General features: G+C 54.2%; 4 protein-coding genes across 4 annotated transcripts; all 4 read right to left on the minus strand.

Annotated features, from left to right (window-relative positions):
• Positions 1-97: 97 nt before the first annotated feature.
• On the minus strand, positions 98-4,273 carry LOC131211996 (bumetanide-sensitive sodium-(potassium)-chloride cotransporter-like). The gene is made up of 7 exons (XM_058205706.1): positions 4,044-4,273; positions 3,251-3,350; positions 2,783-3,185; positions 1,189-2,713; positions 627-1,115; positions 285-561; positions 98-211 (listed from the first exon to the last, which is right to left on the minus strand). The coding sequence occupies exons 1-7, from the start codon at positions 4,271-4,273 to the stop codon at positions 98-100; spliced, it is 3,138 nt and encodes a 1,045-aa protein (XP_058061689.1).
• Positions 4,274-5,939: 1,666 nt separating this feature from the next.
• LOC131209066 (bumetanide-sensitive sodium-(potassium)-chloride cotransporter-like) lies at positions 5,940-10,012 on the minus strand. Its single transcript, XM_058202043.1, has 7 exons — positions 9,719-10,012; positions 8,718-9,220; positions 8,120-8,655; positions 7,065-8,041; positions 6,533-6,997; positions 6,191-6,461; positions 5,940-6,124 (listed from the first exon to the last, which is right to left on the minus strand). The coding sequence occupies exons 1-7, from the start codon at positions 9,850-9,852 to the stop codon at positions 6,011-6,013; spliced, it is 3,000 nt and encodes a 999-aa protein (XP_058058026.1). The 5' UTR covers positions 9,853-10,012; the 3' UTR covers positions 5,940-6,010.
• A 445-nt stretch (positions 10,013-10,457) lies between these two features.
• LOC131210176 (coiled-coil domain-containing protein 149-B) lies at positions 10,458-12,596 on the minus strand. The gene is made up of 5 exons (XM_058203386.1): positions 12,403-12,596; positions 11,602-12,324; positions 11,418-11,502; positions 11,190-11,334; positions 10,458-11,122 (listed from the first exon to the last, which is right to left on the minus strand). The coding sequence occupies exons 1-5, from the start codon at positions 12,499-12,501 to the stop codon at positions 10,570-10,572; spliced, it is 1,605 nt and encodes a 534-aa protein (XP_058059369.1). The 5' UTR covers positions 12,502-12,596; the 3' UTR covers positions 10,458-10,569.
• A 325-nt stretch (positions 12,597-12,921) lies between these two features.
• Positions 12,922-13,705, minus strand: LOC131212000 (uncharacterized). The gene is made up of 3 exons (XM_058205712.1): positions 13,604-13,705; positions 13,136-13,539; positions 12,922-13,075 (listed from the first exon to the last, which is right to left on the minus strand). The coding sequence occupies exons 1-3, from the start codon at positions 13,703-13,705 to the stop codon at positions 12,922-12,924; spliced, it is 660 nt and encodes a 219-aa protein (XP_058061695.1).
• Between the last annotated feature and the right edge of the window lie 380 nt (positions 13,706-14,085).

Consider the following 14,085-nt stretch of genomic DNA (forward strand, 5'->3'; position numbering starts at 1 on the left):
AGCTCTGTCAGTTGAGCCAGTCTAGCGTTTCTGCATGAAAATGGCGTGTTGATCAATTGAAGGGCTCATGGAAGCTTTTTACGCTACTTTGCGTTTCTTACGAGTAAAACGTAAGCACCGACGTCTGATTGCCACGTACGAGTAGCATCGGCGGCATGTCCTTCGTGAGCACCTCCAGCCAGGACATGTAGAGTGGGGCGGAAACAGTTCCCTGCGAGGCAGAAGTAGAACGCAAATTAGTTTGGCTTGGAAAAAAGGCCCAATTCTCTGGTCTTCGATCGCACCAAACGTGGCATTGGCATCGACATCACGATCAGGCTGGCATCGGTTGAGTTTTCGAGGATCATCTCGCGGAGGCGCAACTGTCGGTTGGTTTTGGCTTCCAGGGTGGTGTCCCTGTGTTCACCGGCATACGGTTCTGTGATGTTCCGGTTGCTGTACCAGTGATCCAGAAGACGCCGGTGCATGGCGACGGTATCCGCGTGAGGTGGTTTTGTCACGCCCTCGAGCATAGTCAGCGAGGAGTAGTCGATCCGAAGTTTAGCGAGCAGATTGGCCATACTGAAATGGGCAGATTTGGAAGAAAAAACCGACGAATCGAGACCCCCGCCTTGCCTACAACTTACTTGGTTTGTTCCTCCGCGAGGGCCGCCTGGTGGTTGGTGAGGGCAAAGATACGCACCTGACACCGGGACCAGGTCGAGCGGAGCGACAAGATGTACGGTATCAGCACGGTGAGTCCACCGTCATCGTATAGCCACCAAACATCGATCGTACCTCCTGTTGGGTGCTTCCGTTGAAAGACGTTCAGCTGATCGACGATTGCTTTTGGGGCGAGGCGACTAGAATCACTGCCGTTCGAATTGCAGCAGGAAGCCTGCTCGGGAGTCGAGAGCGAAGAACTGCCGGAGCTCGTTGTCCCAAGCTCAAGCGCTGAGTTCATGTACATCAGAGTGTGTGGCGATGAGGATGCCCCCCGATCACCCATTTGATGAAGGCTCGATACGGAGTCGGTGGAGCTCAGTACCGTTTCAGGTTCGATCCCATTCTCGTTGGCGGCGATCCCCGTCGGTAGCCGGAGTATGGCCAGCGCCATACGGTTATCGAACGCGTCACTGCGGAAAGGGAACCGAAACAATCGGTAAGAAATAAAAACTGACAGAAACGTTCTGTCCCACCCGGCCTTACTTGAGCACATTGTAGTACGTTTGAAGATCATCCGGCGAGCAGGAGGCCCAGTTCGCTTTGTACCCGATAAGGATAATGTTCGGGGCCAGCTTTCCCACGCCGGACGTTTGTATGAGTGCCCGGACGGCTTGCTCGAACTCGAGCCCATCGATCAGTTGGTAGAAGCCACGGATCTTGCGCACTTCCATCGACCGGCGGCTCGCGATCGATCGCATCGCGCGCTTCCGGTGTGACAGCCGCTCCCGGACGACGTCCCCAACGATCATGAGCGCGTGATGCTTGGTGATCTGGTGGGCCAGATCGACCAGTGGTAACCGGGTGAGCGGATTTCCGGCCAACACCAGCACCGACGGGTGGTAATTCTTCACGTGGTCGCCAATCAGGCGCAGTTTCAGTGCGGCCGCCAGGGCCATCTTGTAGGTTTGCTCCTGTGTCGTCGAGCCCCAGTTCACGGCCGGTTTGCGATAGATCACTGCGATGTGCAGCACAAAGATGAGCACCATCGTGATGCCAGTGGCTACGATGTCGACGAGGAACATGAGCAGGACACACAGCACCGTACCGAACAGACTGACCCACTGGTTGTAGTAGCGGAACGTGGGCCGCCAACCGATCGGAGATACGGTGGCTGCGTGGAAGGTACAGAAGTTGATCAGCGCGTAAGAGGCAAGGTAAAAGTTGGAGATGAGCGGCGCGAGGAGGTTTAGCTTGGCCAGCAGCAGGAAGAGGATCGCCACCCCGGACACTAGCGCGTACGCTCGCAGTGGTTCACCCCGGGCACCGTAGCCTCGGGCGAAGTACGTCAGTCCCGGGTAGAGGCGATCGGTTCCCAGGGCTTGAATGATGCGGGGCACCGAGAGCAGGTTCGTCAGGGCACTGGACAAGGTCGCAGCGAAACAGCCCACATAGACGAGGGTTTCCGAGAGTGACATCAGCTGCATGATCGAGTAGTCGTTGTGTAGCCCGTACTCACACGGCCGGTCCCAGCGGGATGGAGGAGCGCACCCGACGAACGTCCCGTTGACGAGATCCTCCAGCACACCGGAAGCATCCCGGTGCGCCGCGGAACCGGCCAGCAGCACAAACGCCACGTACGATACGCCGGACACGAGCAACGCCAGCAAGGTGCCCTTCGGTATGGCCTTGGCGGGGTCCTTCAGCTCACCGCAAATGTTGGCGCCCGCCTGGACGCCCGTCACGCTCGGAAAGAATACACCGAGCACGCTGAAAAAGTCCTGATGGATACGCTCGCTGAAACGGTAGTCCGGTCCCAGGTTGGCCATCAGGCGCGCCCCGGACAGTCCACTGAACCCTTTCGCCAGCTCGCTGTCCGACCGCGGTCCGACCGCCACACCGACCACGAAGCTGACGATGGCCACGGCGATGGCGATGACGAAAAAGTTCTGTGCCTTCACCTCCCAGTCCATGCCGGCAACGCAAACGATCGTCAGGAGTACGATTGTCACCGTGCCGACGATCCGTATGTCGTTCACGCCACCGTCGACGATCTTCACTCCGTAGCTACCTGACGGCGTGTATACGGGAGAATGAGTGGCCGCGGATTCACGGAGCACGCACGACGCGCGAAACTCACCGAGTAACTGATTGAGCGAGCTGCCGAAACCGATCGTGTTCATCGACACCGAAACCGAGTTCGCGAACGCTAGCACGATGCCGACGGCCCCACCAAACTCTGGTCCGAGGGAGCGCGAAATGAGGTAGTAGATGCCACCACCCTTTACCTGGCCATTGGTGCAGAGCGCCGAAAGCGACAGCGTCGTGATGATGCACACCAGATACGACATCCCGATGATGAGCAGCGTCTCCAGTATGCCGGCCAACGCAACGATCCAGCTCATGCGAAGAAACAGCATAACGCCCCAGATGTTGAGCAGACACGGACACAGAACGCCCTGTATCCAGCCGAGTCGGGCCGCCGGGTGGTGCTGGTCAGCGGGCCGGTCGGTTGGCGGAGTGTCATGTTTATCGTCGGGTTTCTGGCCAGAAAAAAAGAACCCCACTGTGAGCCGATGAGACGGGCGATCGTGACGCTCGTGTTTACCGCAGTCTGCTTCTCCAGGTCACCATGCAGCTCACCGATGGATGGCCGCCGGATGGCTTTCTGCGATGTTCGATAGTGTTCCAGCCGAGGCAGCGGATCACTGGCGGTGTGGAAGAGTTTCATTTTTTAAAACTAAGCGAACTCTATGCACCCGACGGGGACCAGCGAGCAGTCCCTAGTGAATGGAGTAAACATTGGAGGGCGACCGAAACCGAAGCGCATGTTGAAGGAGAGACAGCTTTTTTACAATAAACTGTACAACTTCATAAGCGATCGCCACAACCAGGGCATCGATGGCGTGAGAAGATGGAGCAAAAAAAATGCAACACGATCGATCACGAGGCACAAAACATACCGACGGTGGTTGCTCTCAACTTGCCACGGGAAATTGCTTTTGAACAGCAACAACGAGATGGTATTGTTCGCCGGCGGCGATCTGAATTTGTTAATTGCTTGAGACAACAATGGCGTCGTTGCGGGTGATTGGTGAGGCGAGAAAAATCCCACAGCGAAAGGTATGTCTAGATAAGGCACTCTCTAGTCATGTTGAATTTAGTGTTTAATGAAAAGGGAAGGCCGTAGTAGGCTTATCGATGCAAAGCCCTCCAGACTACATGGGCAGGCCTGCTGCGATGGCTACGATAGTGAACTGCACTGGTGTCGTTGACGTTTCAATAATTTCAACAAAAAGCGACAGCTTTGAACCCTGATTCCTGGACCACCGATTACGCAACATCAGGCGTCTCCATTTCACAGAAGGAATTACTGCACAAGTCCTAATAGTGCGCCGTACCTGGTCACCTGATCCTGGTCCTCGTCGGAGTGCGTCGATTTCAGATCCACCGAAGACCATCCCGTTTCTACGGTCTCGTCAGCCACCGTGAAGATGGCCACTCTGGGCACGGTCGCGGGTTCTGTTGAGTGTGTCGGGGGCACGTGTTCTGCTTTACGCTGCTCGCGCCATCCCCAGTGTGCAAATATTCGACGAACACTGGCTGTCAGGGCGGAACGGTTCCACAGCATGCTTTGCCTTTATTTACGCTCAAGTCTCCAGTCTACCGATCCGCTGGACCAGTGTTGCAAAACTAATATCGCTCGTCCTCTGCACTCGATGGTCGAGGCCGGATTGTCTGAATCTGAAACAAAAATTATATTGGAAAAAGCATAATCTCGAAAGTAAATAGTGTGCTCGACCGAAAAAGACACCCCTATTTCGAGCGAATAGATTTCTAGGAAGAATGAACATTCACGAGCCGTCTCACGAGGTGCCAATTGCCGGTACAAATAATCTCAGTTCAGGGTGCTGAGCGGAGTGCGAAGAAGTTGGATCGATTTGGGAGCGTAAGTTTAGTTCAGCGATCAAGCAGTCGATTCCTAATCGCAAACTCTTTTTGTAGAACGATCTCGGAACAAGATCAAAGATTAATTTCTATTTTTATGGCTTTTTTACACTCATCATGTCAGTAAACCTTTCGTTGATAAAACATTGTATCAGAGAACCCCGGAGGTGTAGTTACTCATTAGCCATCGTCGGGTGCCAAGATAACACCATTGTTTGATAGCGGCGCGGCCCCAACCACCCAACGACAACGCGTGCACGGTTTGCATTGAGTACTTTACGACAGGGGGCGCAATTGTGCCACTAGATTGAACCGGTTTGCGGTAGACTTTTCGGCACCGACCCAGGGAGCCGTCCCAGGGACTACATCACAGTCTATGTTTGCTGATCACACAAAACACACCGACGGAGGAGACAGCAACAACAGGAGAGAGAGTTAATGAAGTTGCCACAGCCGTCACCAAAATGTGTTACTTTGCTAATTAATGGTGCACGTCAATCGAAAGCGGAATTAGAGGCGATAACCAACAATTTTGCACTTACAATGTTTCGGAAAAAATTTACCAATTTCACTCGAGGAACTTCGAAACCTGGGTTTTGGAACACGTTTCTGTGGAGCAAAGATAAACTCTACGCCGTAGGAGCGCGTTTTCTGTGGTAGGTTCAAATGTGGTCCCGGGTTCTGGACCAATCCACAGGACCGTTCTTGCCCACCTGTTGGCAAGTTCTGAGAAGATTTGGTCGAGGAATGTGTTGAACCCGTGTGAGACGAGCGTGTCTCGTGTTTTGGAGTTTGAACAGCTGCTAGGTAAAATTGCACGCACAGGAGATTGGTACAATTAGTCCCCACATAGCTGAATGGTTACGTGGTCCACGTAAGTACCGCCAGGCGTCTGTGACAATTCCAGCATCCGGCAGTCAACATCTTGCTGGCATTGGGTTCATATTACTCGATCGCGAGCCTTTTGCGGGTTCGGAAAGACGCCAATCATTTGTGTAGGGCTTGAAGGACATCAACCACCGAGTTGCACTGCCCCCGCGACATTAATGGATGATGGTTGGGAAATGGCATTAAGACTGCAGAAACTCACAGTGCACGGCTGGAAGGTGCTAAGAAAACGTCGTGCCTATGGCGTGCAATTAGCGGCCCAGTCCGTTTTGTGTGCGTCCCCAATTCACGTTCCAGTGCCGGATATCGATGTGGGACGCTAAATTTGCTGTTAAGATTACCTTCTTCCAACTTCTGATATCAAGTCATCGAGCGTGTGATCGCCGATTAGACGATCGCAGCGCAAGGCAGTCGGATAGGCAGACACCAAGAGAGGTTATTGCAATTAGAAGGATGGGCTCTTTATTGGGGGGCTCTAAAAATAAACACTTAGCACTCGGTCGGTAGTACACAGATCGCACTAAAATGCAGCTTACGAGTAGAACGTGAGGACCTCCGTTTGGTTGCCACGCACGAGCAGGAACGGTGGCATGTCCTTCGTGAGCATCTCCAGCCAGGACATGTAGAGCGTGGCCGACACGGTATCCTGCGGGCAGTGGGACGGTTAAAAATGGCGCCACAGTACGGATCACAGTCGGGATCTCGGGCTTACCTGTCGCGGAACGGGCATCGACATGACGATGAGCGACGCAAACTTGGAGTGTTCTAGTAGCAGCTCGCGGAGACGCAGCTGTCGGTTGGTTTTGATCTCGAGCTGCTCCTTTGCCGACTCCGACACGACCGGCAGGTCGTCGTTGTAATCGATCACGGCCCGCAGTATCTCCTGGTGCTCCAGGATCGTCGAGTCCTTCGGTGTGTCCGTCACCTGCATCATCGTCAGGCTGAGGTAGCTGATACGCAGCTTGTCCAGCAGCAGCTTCAAGCTGATTGGGAACAACCGAACCGAGACGGGGTTACTCATCGCCCCAGCCGTACCGTTCTCGAGCGTACTTACTTCTGCTCCTCTTCCTGCACGTTGACCGACGATAGGGCGAACACGCGGATCTTGCACTTTTCCCACTTCGAGCGGGTCGTGATGATGTACGGAAGCAGCATCGTGAGCCCGCCGTCATCGTACAGCCACCAGACGTCGATCGTGCCCTTCGGTTGCTTCTGCTTGAACAGATTGGCTTCCGGTTCGTGGGTCGGCGGGGCGTAGTCGAACCCGGGGGCCGCGTGGAACGTTGGAGCCGGGGACACCTGGCTAGACCGGTGCGATTGGCTCAGCTCGTGCAGATCGAGGTTCGAATTGACCGGCATCAGCGAGCGGCGGGCGATGAGCTTCCGTGGCGGGATCGAAATGGTCGTTTCTAGCGGTGACGGCACCGTATACAGATCGCTGTTTGCCATGCCTTTGCAGATGTCCAAACCCTTGCCCATGCGCAGGATTAGCAGCGAGAGGCGATTATCGAACGCCGTGCTAGTGAAGGAAGGGAAACCAGGGAGTGAGTGGCCATATTTGGTGAGGGATGGTGCTGGATACTTACTGCAAGGTGTTGTAGTACGCACTCAGCTGTTGATCACCGCAGGTGCGCCAGTTGGTTTTGTATCCCAGCATCAGTATGTTGGGGGCGAGCCTTCCGAACCCGGTGGATTGGATCAAACACCGGGCACCCTGGTCCAGCTCGACCCCGTCGACGATCTTGTAGAACGCGCGGATGTGCGAGTCCTTCAGATAGCTCTTGCCCATGCCGCGCAGTGCTCGGCGCTGTTTGTAGGGCAGCCGCTGGGGAACGACGTTACTGATCACCAGCAGGGCGCTGTGCTTGGTGATCAGATGGGCCAGATCAATCAGAGCCGGCCGCAACATCGGATCACCGGCCATCAGCAAAATCTGGGGCTGATAGTTCTTGACGTGATCGCTCGTGCTCTCGAGGTTGAGCGTGGAGTTGAGGGCCGTTTTATACGCTTGCGCCTGCACCGAAGATCCCCAGTTTGCGTCCGGCTTGCGGTAGACGACCACCAGGTAGAGCACGAAAATGATGGCCATAGCCAGGAACGACGAAACGACCGAAATGAGGAACATGATGGCAATGCACAGGATCGTGGCCAGCAGGCTCACGTACGGATGGTAGTACCGGAACGTGGGCCGCCAGCCGAGTGGTTTGACGACGGCCGCGTGGAACGTACAGAAGTTGATGAATGCGTACGACGCCAGGTAGAGGTTAGTGATCAGCGACGCGATCGCATCCAGATCGGCGATTATGATGAAGATTAGCGACACCAAAAACACCAACCCGTACCCACGGTACGGTTCACCGTGCTTGCCGTAGCCCTTCGAGAAGAAGATCAGGCCCGGGTAGATCCGGTCGATACCGAGTGCCTGTATCAAGCGCGGCACGGAAAGGATGTTGGTGAGGGCCGTGCTCAGGGTGGCTGCCCAGCAACCGGCATACGTGATGGCACTGGTCAACGAGATCAGCTGCATCACGGTGTAATCGTTCAGCAGTCCGTAGGTACAGTTCTGTTTGGAGTAAAAAGCAAACCGACCAACGTTGGGTTAGCTGAGGACACCACTCCCCCACTCTCCACACGGACTTACACCTGAACTGCAGATGTCAAAATTGACTCCCACCAGATCGGACACATTGCCGGAGGCCTCGCGAACGGCAGCACCGGCCGCCATCAGCGAGAACAGTACGTACGAGGTGGCCGAAATCAGGCACGCCCACAGCGTGCCCTTCGGAATGGCCACCGCCGGGTCGCGCAGATCGCCACAAATATTGGCCCCACTCTGGATACCGGTTACACTCGGGAAGAAGATGGCGAACACGCTGAAAAAGTTCTGCTGCACACCGTTCGTGACCGTGAACCCGGAACCGAGATTGGCCGCCATCAGACTCGCCGACAGTCCCAGGAATCCTTTGCCGATCGATTCGCCCGAGTCGCCCGGTCCAATAATGGCGCCGATGATGAAGTTCCCGATTGCCACCACGATCAGGACGAGCAGAAAATTCTGGGCCTTCACCTCCCAGTCCATCCCGACGGCACAGATGATGATCATTAGCAGCAGCATGAACGAACCGACGATCCGGATGTCGTTGACGCCGCCGTCGACGATTTTCGTGTCCAAGCTTTCTGTTGTTGGGGGGATGCGTAATTACGATCACGAACCGCGAAGGGCCACCGGCTCTACTTACTGAGCAGATCGTTGAGCGAGCTACAGAAACCGATCGTATTCATGGCCGCGTTGACGGAGTTGGCAAACGCGAACACGATTCCGACCGAGGCGCCAAACTCGGCACCGAGCGACCGCGAGATGATGTAGTACAGGCCGCCGCTCTTGATTTGGCCGTTCGTGCAGAGCGCCGACAGGGACAGGGTGGTCATGACGCACACCGTGTACGAGAGGGCGATGATTACGAGCGTTTGGATGATGCCCGCCTCACCGACAACCCAGCTGAGCCGAAGGAACAGCATCACACCCCAGATGTTGAGCAGACACGGGATCAGCACGCCCTGCACCCACCCGAGCCGGATTACGTGGCCAGCCGGTTTCGGTTCCTCGTCCGGTGGCTCCTGCTCGGCACCATCCCTCTGCATACCATCGTTCGAGTCCCGATCTCCGTGCAGTACCCCGATCGAGGGTCGCTTCGCTTTCCGCTGCGACACCCGGTAGTGGTCCAACCGAGGTAGGGGCTCGCTGTAAAGGACGACATTGAGAGACCGGTGGCGGCCGTGAATGTTTTCCAAAGGCTGCTTCGATAATTAAATTATCGTCACCAGCTGACGCGATGGGATTGTGTCACGATTAAGGGAGATCGCGAGATACACGGACCGCGGCCCGTGCGTGCCATGGTCGAAATGGGCCTTGTGTTAATTAAAGTGTTTTATTGTGCGCTTTGTTCCGTAGAACCCGAAACCGTGCGATAAGATGGGCCGTTTACTCTTTTTCGGGACAACAGCCACGCCGAACCAGGCCTGTGGTCCGTTAAGAAGATACATCCGGATCCGACTGGATCCGATCTGGTTATGCTGATTGGTACTTGTGGAATGCAATAAGAAGGCAAGGTGAGCGATACTACACATTAGCACCACAGCTGGGCAAATATTGGGCCGTTAATTGAGACTTGAAACCCTATCGGTACAGTGACTGTGGGAAGGGCGCACACTTTGGGGCGGTTTCATTCGCGGGGCTTACCTTAGTCCCAGAAAGCTGTTGCGGTGAGTCCGGCCGTGGCCATTGCTCATTTCCATGGTAGACGGTTCGTCGGACACGGCCATCGAAGGATTGTCGTACCCCATCGGTACGTCCTTTGGTTCATTTCGTAACATTCTTAGCGTTTTGGGCGGAACAGCTGGGAAGTTCAGGATTTTCACACCGCTCAACCGATTGGCACGCGTCACGCACTTTACAAAAGCACTAACGGCCTGTTTGCTTTGAATTACAGATGCAGGGCCAGGACTGCTGCCTGGAGTGAATATCACAGATCACTTCGACACCATTCGATTGCACTAGCTCAAACGCGTTTAAAGCCACCTTTACCGGAAGTGGCACACTTCTCACAGCGACAGGAGCCCGATCCGTCTGAGCTCGCGCCGGCCGTGGTCGCGTTATATATATATGGAGGGAGCGGGCATCGGCAGCGACTTTCCTTCTCGATCCAATCCATCGCTCGCAAGGGTGAGTTTTAGCGACCCAACGCTAATATGATGGGCCGCCTTGATTCGGTGCTCAATAAAGTTAACAATAGTGAAAGAAGATAACGCGCACTGGCCCAGTAGGTCCGCGGAAGAGGCAGGGCTCCCCCTGGAGGATAATAGCGAGTGTCATCGGCATCGAGCCTGCCTGGGCGTCCGACCTTCCGACGATCGTGCAACGATGATGCGGGGTGTTTTTGTATATTTGTTTATTTTCCATAACATCTCACGCGCCTGACGTCAAGAGTTAGTCGAATACAGGCGATTCTGATTACCCTCGCCACTGACAGCGCCAAACAAAACAGAATCGGGACACACAACGGAGTAACAGAATAGCTGGGGGGCAGGAGTTCAGGGGCTACTTTCGCCCGGAGCTTGCCGAAACTGTTCAATTAGCGCCACGATGTCGGCCGGAAGGGGCGGTATCGGTTCGTTAGGATCGAACTCACGCTCGACCGTGGCCACGAGCTGTGCGATGGTAGCCTTCAGTTCGGCAGTGTTGGAAACAGTCGTGTCCGAACTGTCACCCGTCCGTCGACCGCCATTTTCACCCTCACCCTCGTGATCGTCGCCCTCGTCATCGGAACAGCTGAGCAATCCGCTCTTGTTCGAGCTCGACGACAGCGGTTCCGTACGCTGGCCACTTGCGTACGACGGTCCACTCGAACTTTGCCCCTCCGGAGGCATCATCTGCTCTCGAAGCGTTTCATTTTCCTCGGATGCGGCTTTCTTCCGCTGGCGACCGATCAACGCCTCCGCGTCCAGGTCCTGATCTACCGTGGCCGAGCTGTACCCGTTCAAGAGGTACTGCGAAGGCGAAAGCGAAGCGAGTGTCGTTCGGTCATCACACCCGGCAAGCATTTTGATGCGCTGCTCTAGTTCGGCTATTTTGGTGGCCAACAGTCTGATCGGAAACGGAACGGGAACGTAAAATTAACATTCACCCATAGGATGTGGCAGGGCCCACATACTTGTTGGTCCGTTTTTGGTGGGCCAGTGCGAGGCTTTTATCGTTCACATTGTCCAGCAGCGCCAAGCAGAGTGACTTCAGGTCGGATATTGTCGCTGCCTTCAACGGCAGCTCGTCGACGGTCCCGTTCTCCAGCAGGTGTTTAACTGCAGATGGCGCGGGGCGAGAAAAGAATTGTTTAGGAGTTGGCCAGATGGCTCCGACGCTACGATTGGGAGCCGGTGCTAACCTTGTGAGTGAGACATGATCGTTTTGTTATTGTTGTTAGTGCCAAACTTAATGATGCCCTTTTTCCGGTTAGTTTCCAGCATGGACTGAGTCCAAGAGCGAGCGAGAGCGTGGTTAATGATGTTAGATTTTTAGTTAGTAAAGATCCCACCGAACGATGGTCATTTATAAGCGAAGCACCTTACCTTATACTTGCTGGCCGCTTGCCGCGCCAGAAGGAGCTCGTTTTCGACGTTCACAATCTTCTCCGTTTGATATTTGTTCTCCAGTATGAGCCCGTCGATGTCGAGCAGGGGTTGTTTCTGCTGTTCCGGTGACTCTTGACCACCGCCGTTGGTTCCCCGTAACGCCACGTTCAGCTCGTGGTTCAGGCGGTGCGCTTTGCACTTGTACGCATCCCGCTCGGTCACGGTTTCCTCCTTTTCGTCAAGTAACGAGCGGAAATCGTACTGTAGCTGAGCATTCCGTTTGCGCAGTGCCTCCAGCTGGGCGATCAGTTGCGACTTTTCGGACTGCCACGTCTTATCACCGGTGGCCGTCAGGAGGGATTCGTTCGTGGCCCGCAGTTTGCCACACGTGTCCTGTAGTTCTACATTTCGCGCACGTACCACCTTTATGTCGCCCTCCAGATCGTACAGCCGTTGCTTGAGCGCTTCGACCTCCGTCGTAAGGGCTTCGCTGCGTTCGCGTGTCTGCTTCACGAGTAAGCTAACGGCGGAACTGTTGCCGAAGCCAGCCGCTTGAAAGTCGGGCGAGTTGAGACTGTTCTTGATGGCCGAATAGCGCAGCTGGATCGTTTCGGCCATCAGCTTAAATTGGTCCCGCTCGGTGCGACACTTTTCCAGCTCGTAGCGCAGTATTTTCAACGCTTCCACCTTGCTCTGCAGTTTGCGACTGAGGGCCATGTACTGGAAATATTGCGTGTTGGTAGGGAATCGGGGAATTACTGGAGGCCAAACGAAAGAACGGTGCGTGCCGCGAAGTACCTCATGCTCGTCGCCCTCGGTGTCCATATGTTGCTGCTGCTTGGGAACAGCACCGCCTGAAGAAACTCTTCTACCTTTCGCCATCGTTCCGCTGGCCATCTTTACCTGGTAGCTACACTAATCGTACCTCAAGCACTAAGTCCCGCTCATTGCAATTCGATTGTTGTTAAACGAACGCCATTTAATCGATTTTTGCCACGGAACCCACAAACTGCGAACGAAAGGACGAAAAACGAAATCGCACAGCGCGACTTTGTGTTGTGACAGCGAATGGCTTTTGACAGTTCGTGTTTGAGATGAAAATCGAGGCAAAACGGCACAGGGTGCACCGTAAAAAGCCTTTTCATTTAGACCGGAAAATAGATGTTTTTAAGGATAACGGAGGCTTTGCTTCCGGAAGTTAGTACACGATTTTCAAGCGTAAACTGTATTTCGTAGTGAATTCGATTTGTAGAGCTCATGCTTTAAGCTAAAACAGGAACGCATTTTATTTCACGAATTCAAACTTGTACACCATATTCACTGCAACGTTGAGTGATGTGCCAACAACGACTTTGGACAACTGGAATAGATAAGATCACAATCCGCTCCGCTTGTACCGAGATTTTCGGCCATTTCGTACTTAGCTCGATCGTGGTACTCAGCCTCCCCGAAAGACCGGTGCACGGATGGGCTGGAAAATGTACCGGTATTCATTATGGTATATCAGGCCATCAGTAGTTGGCTTACTTACGTTAGCAAGAAGTGGACGGCTTCCTCCAGTAGATCTTCCTGATTGCGATGGAACGGACTGTGGGCAAGTTCGCAGACGCTCTTGGCCAGACAATCGGTACCAAACTGCGTAGCGTCCATCAGCTCTTCAACGGCCCGGTACAGCTGGCCGGCAGTAAGATCCGAGCTGGAGTGTGTAACGGACCGTTTGAATTCGCGTGCCATAACGACGGTTGTTGGCTGAAATTTGCCCTGCACCACACCGAGAAAGGCACGGGCCCAGTGGGTCGGTTTGTAGAATTCCAGCAACCGGAAGGGAAGAACGTAGTTCACCTGGAAGCCCAGGTTAATGCCCAGCCGGCGTACGGGGTAGGTTTTCGTCGGTGGCATAAACAGGCGACCGTTCGTTGCGGTGCACATTGTTACCTACAAGCCGAACGTTCGACCCAAGAATGGACGTTAAAATTATTGGAAAAGTTAATTCGCTTACCTGCAACGTGGTCAAGCCCGGGAAGAGCAGTGCTCTGGAGTCTGTGTCCGAAGAGGCAGCTAGGGTGAGCAATGCCGTCCAAAAGATTGTGAGCCTTATCATCGTGTCTTGGTGAACCGAAACTAAGGTCCGCGAACGGGCTGGAGACGATTTTTACCAAACCGACCCACTGAATTGAGATGTCAAAGAGAAAGTACTTGGTGTGAATCGAGCCAACGAGGTGCTAATGACTGTATTCGTTGAGAACGAGCTCGTTCTCGCTTGCTGATCAAATAAATGGGATGTGTTGCTTCAAACAGTTAGCATCTACAGAAAGTCTAGAAAACCGAAAAGCGTCTCACATGATTATTCACGGGATTAAAATATTCTCGTTCTTTGTTTCGTCTACCTGCCGCTGTCTCTTTAAAATGTAAAACCGGGTCTAAAAACATAAAAGATTCTCTCGGCTCAGCCCCGAATCGAGACCCAAATTGAATACGCAG

Source organism: Anopheles bellator, chromosome 2 (assembly GCF_943735745.2).
Source record: "Anopheles bellator chromosome 2, idAnoBellAS_SP24_06.2, whole genome shotgun sequence".
NCBI classification, from domain to species: domain Eukaryota; kingdom Metazoa; phylum Arthropoda; class Insecta; order Diptera; family Culicidae; genus Anopheles; species Anopheles bellator.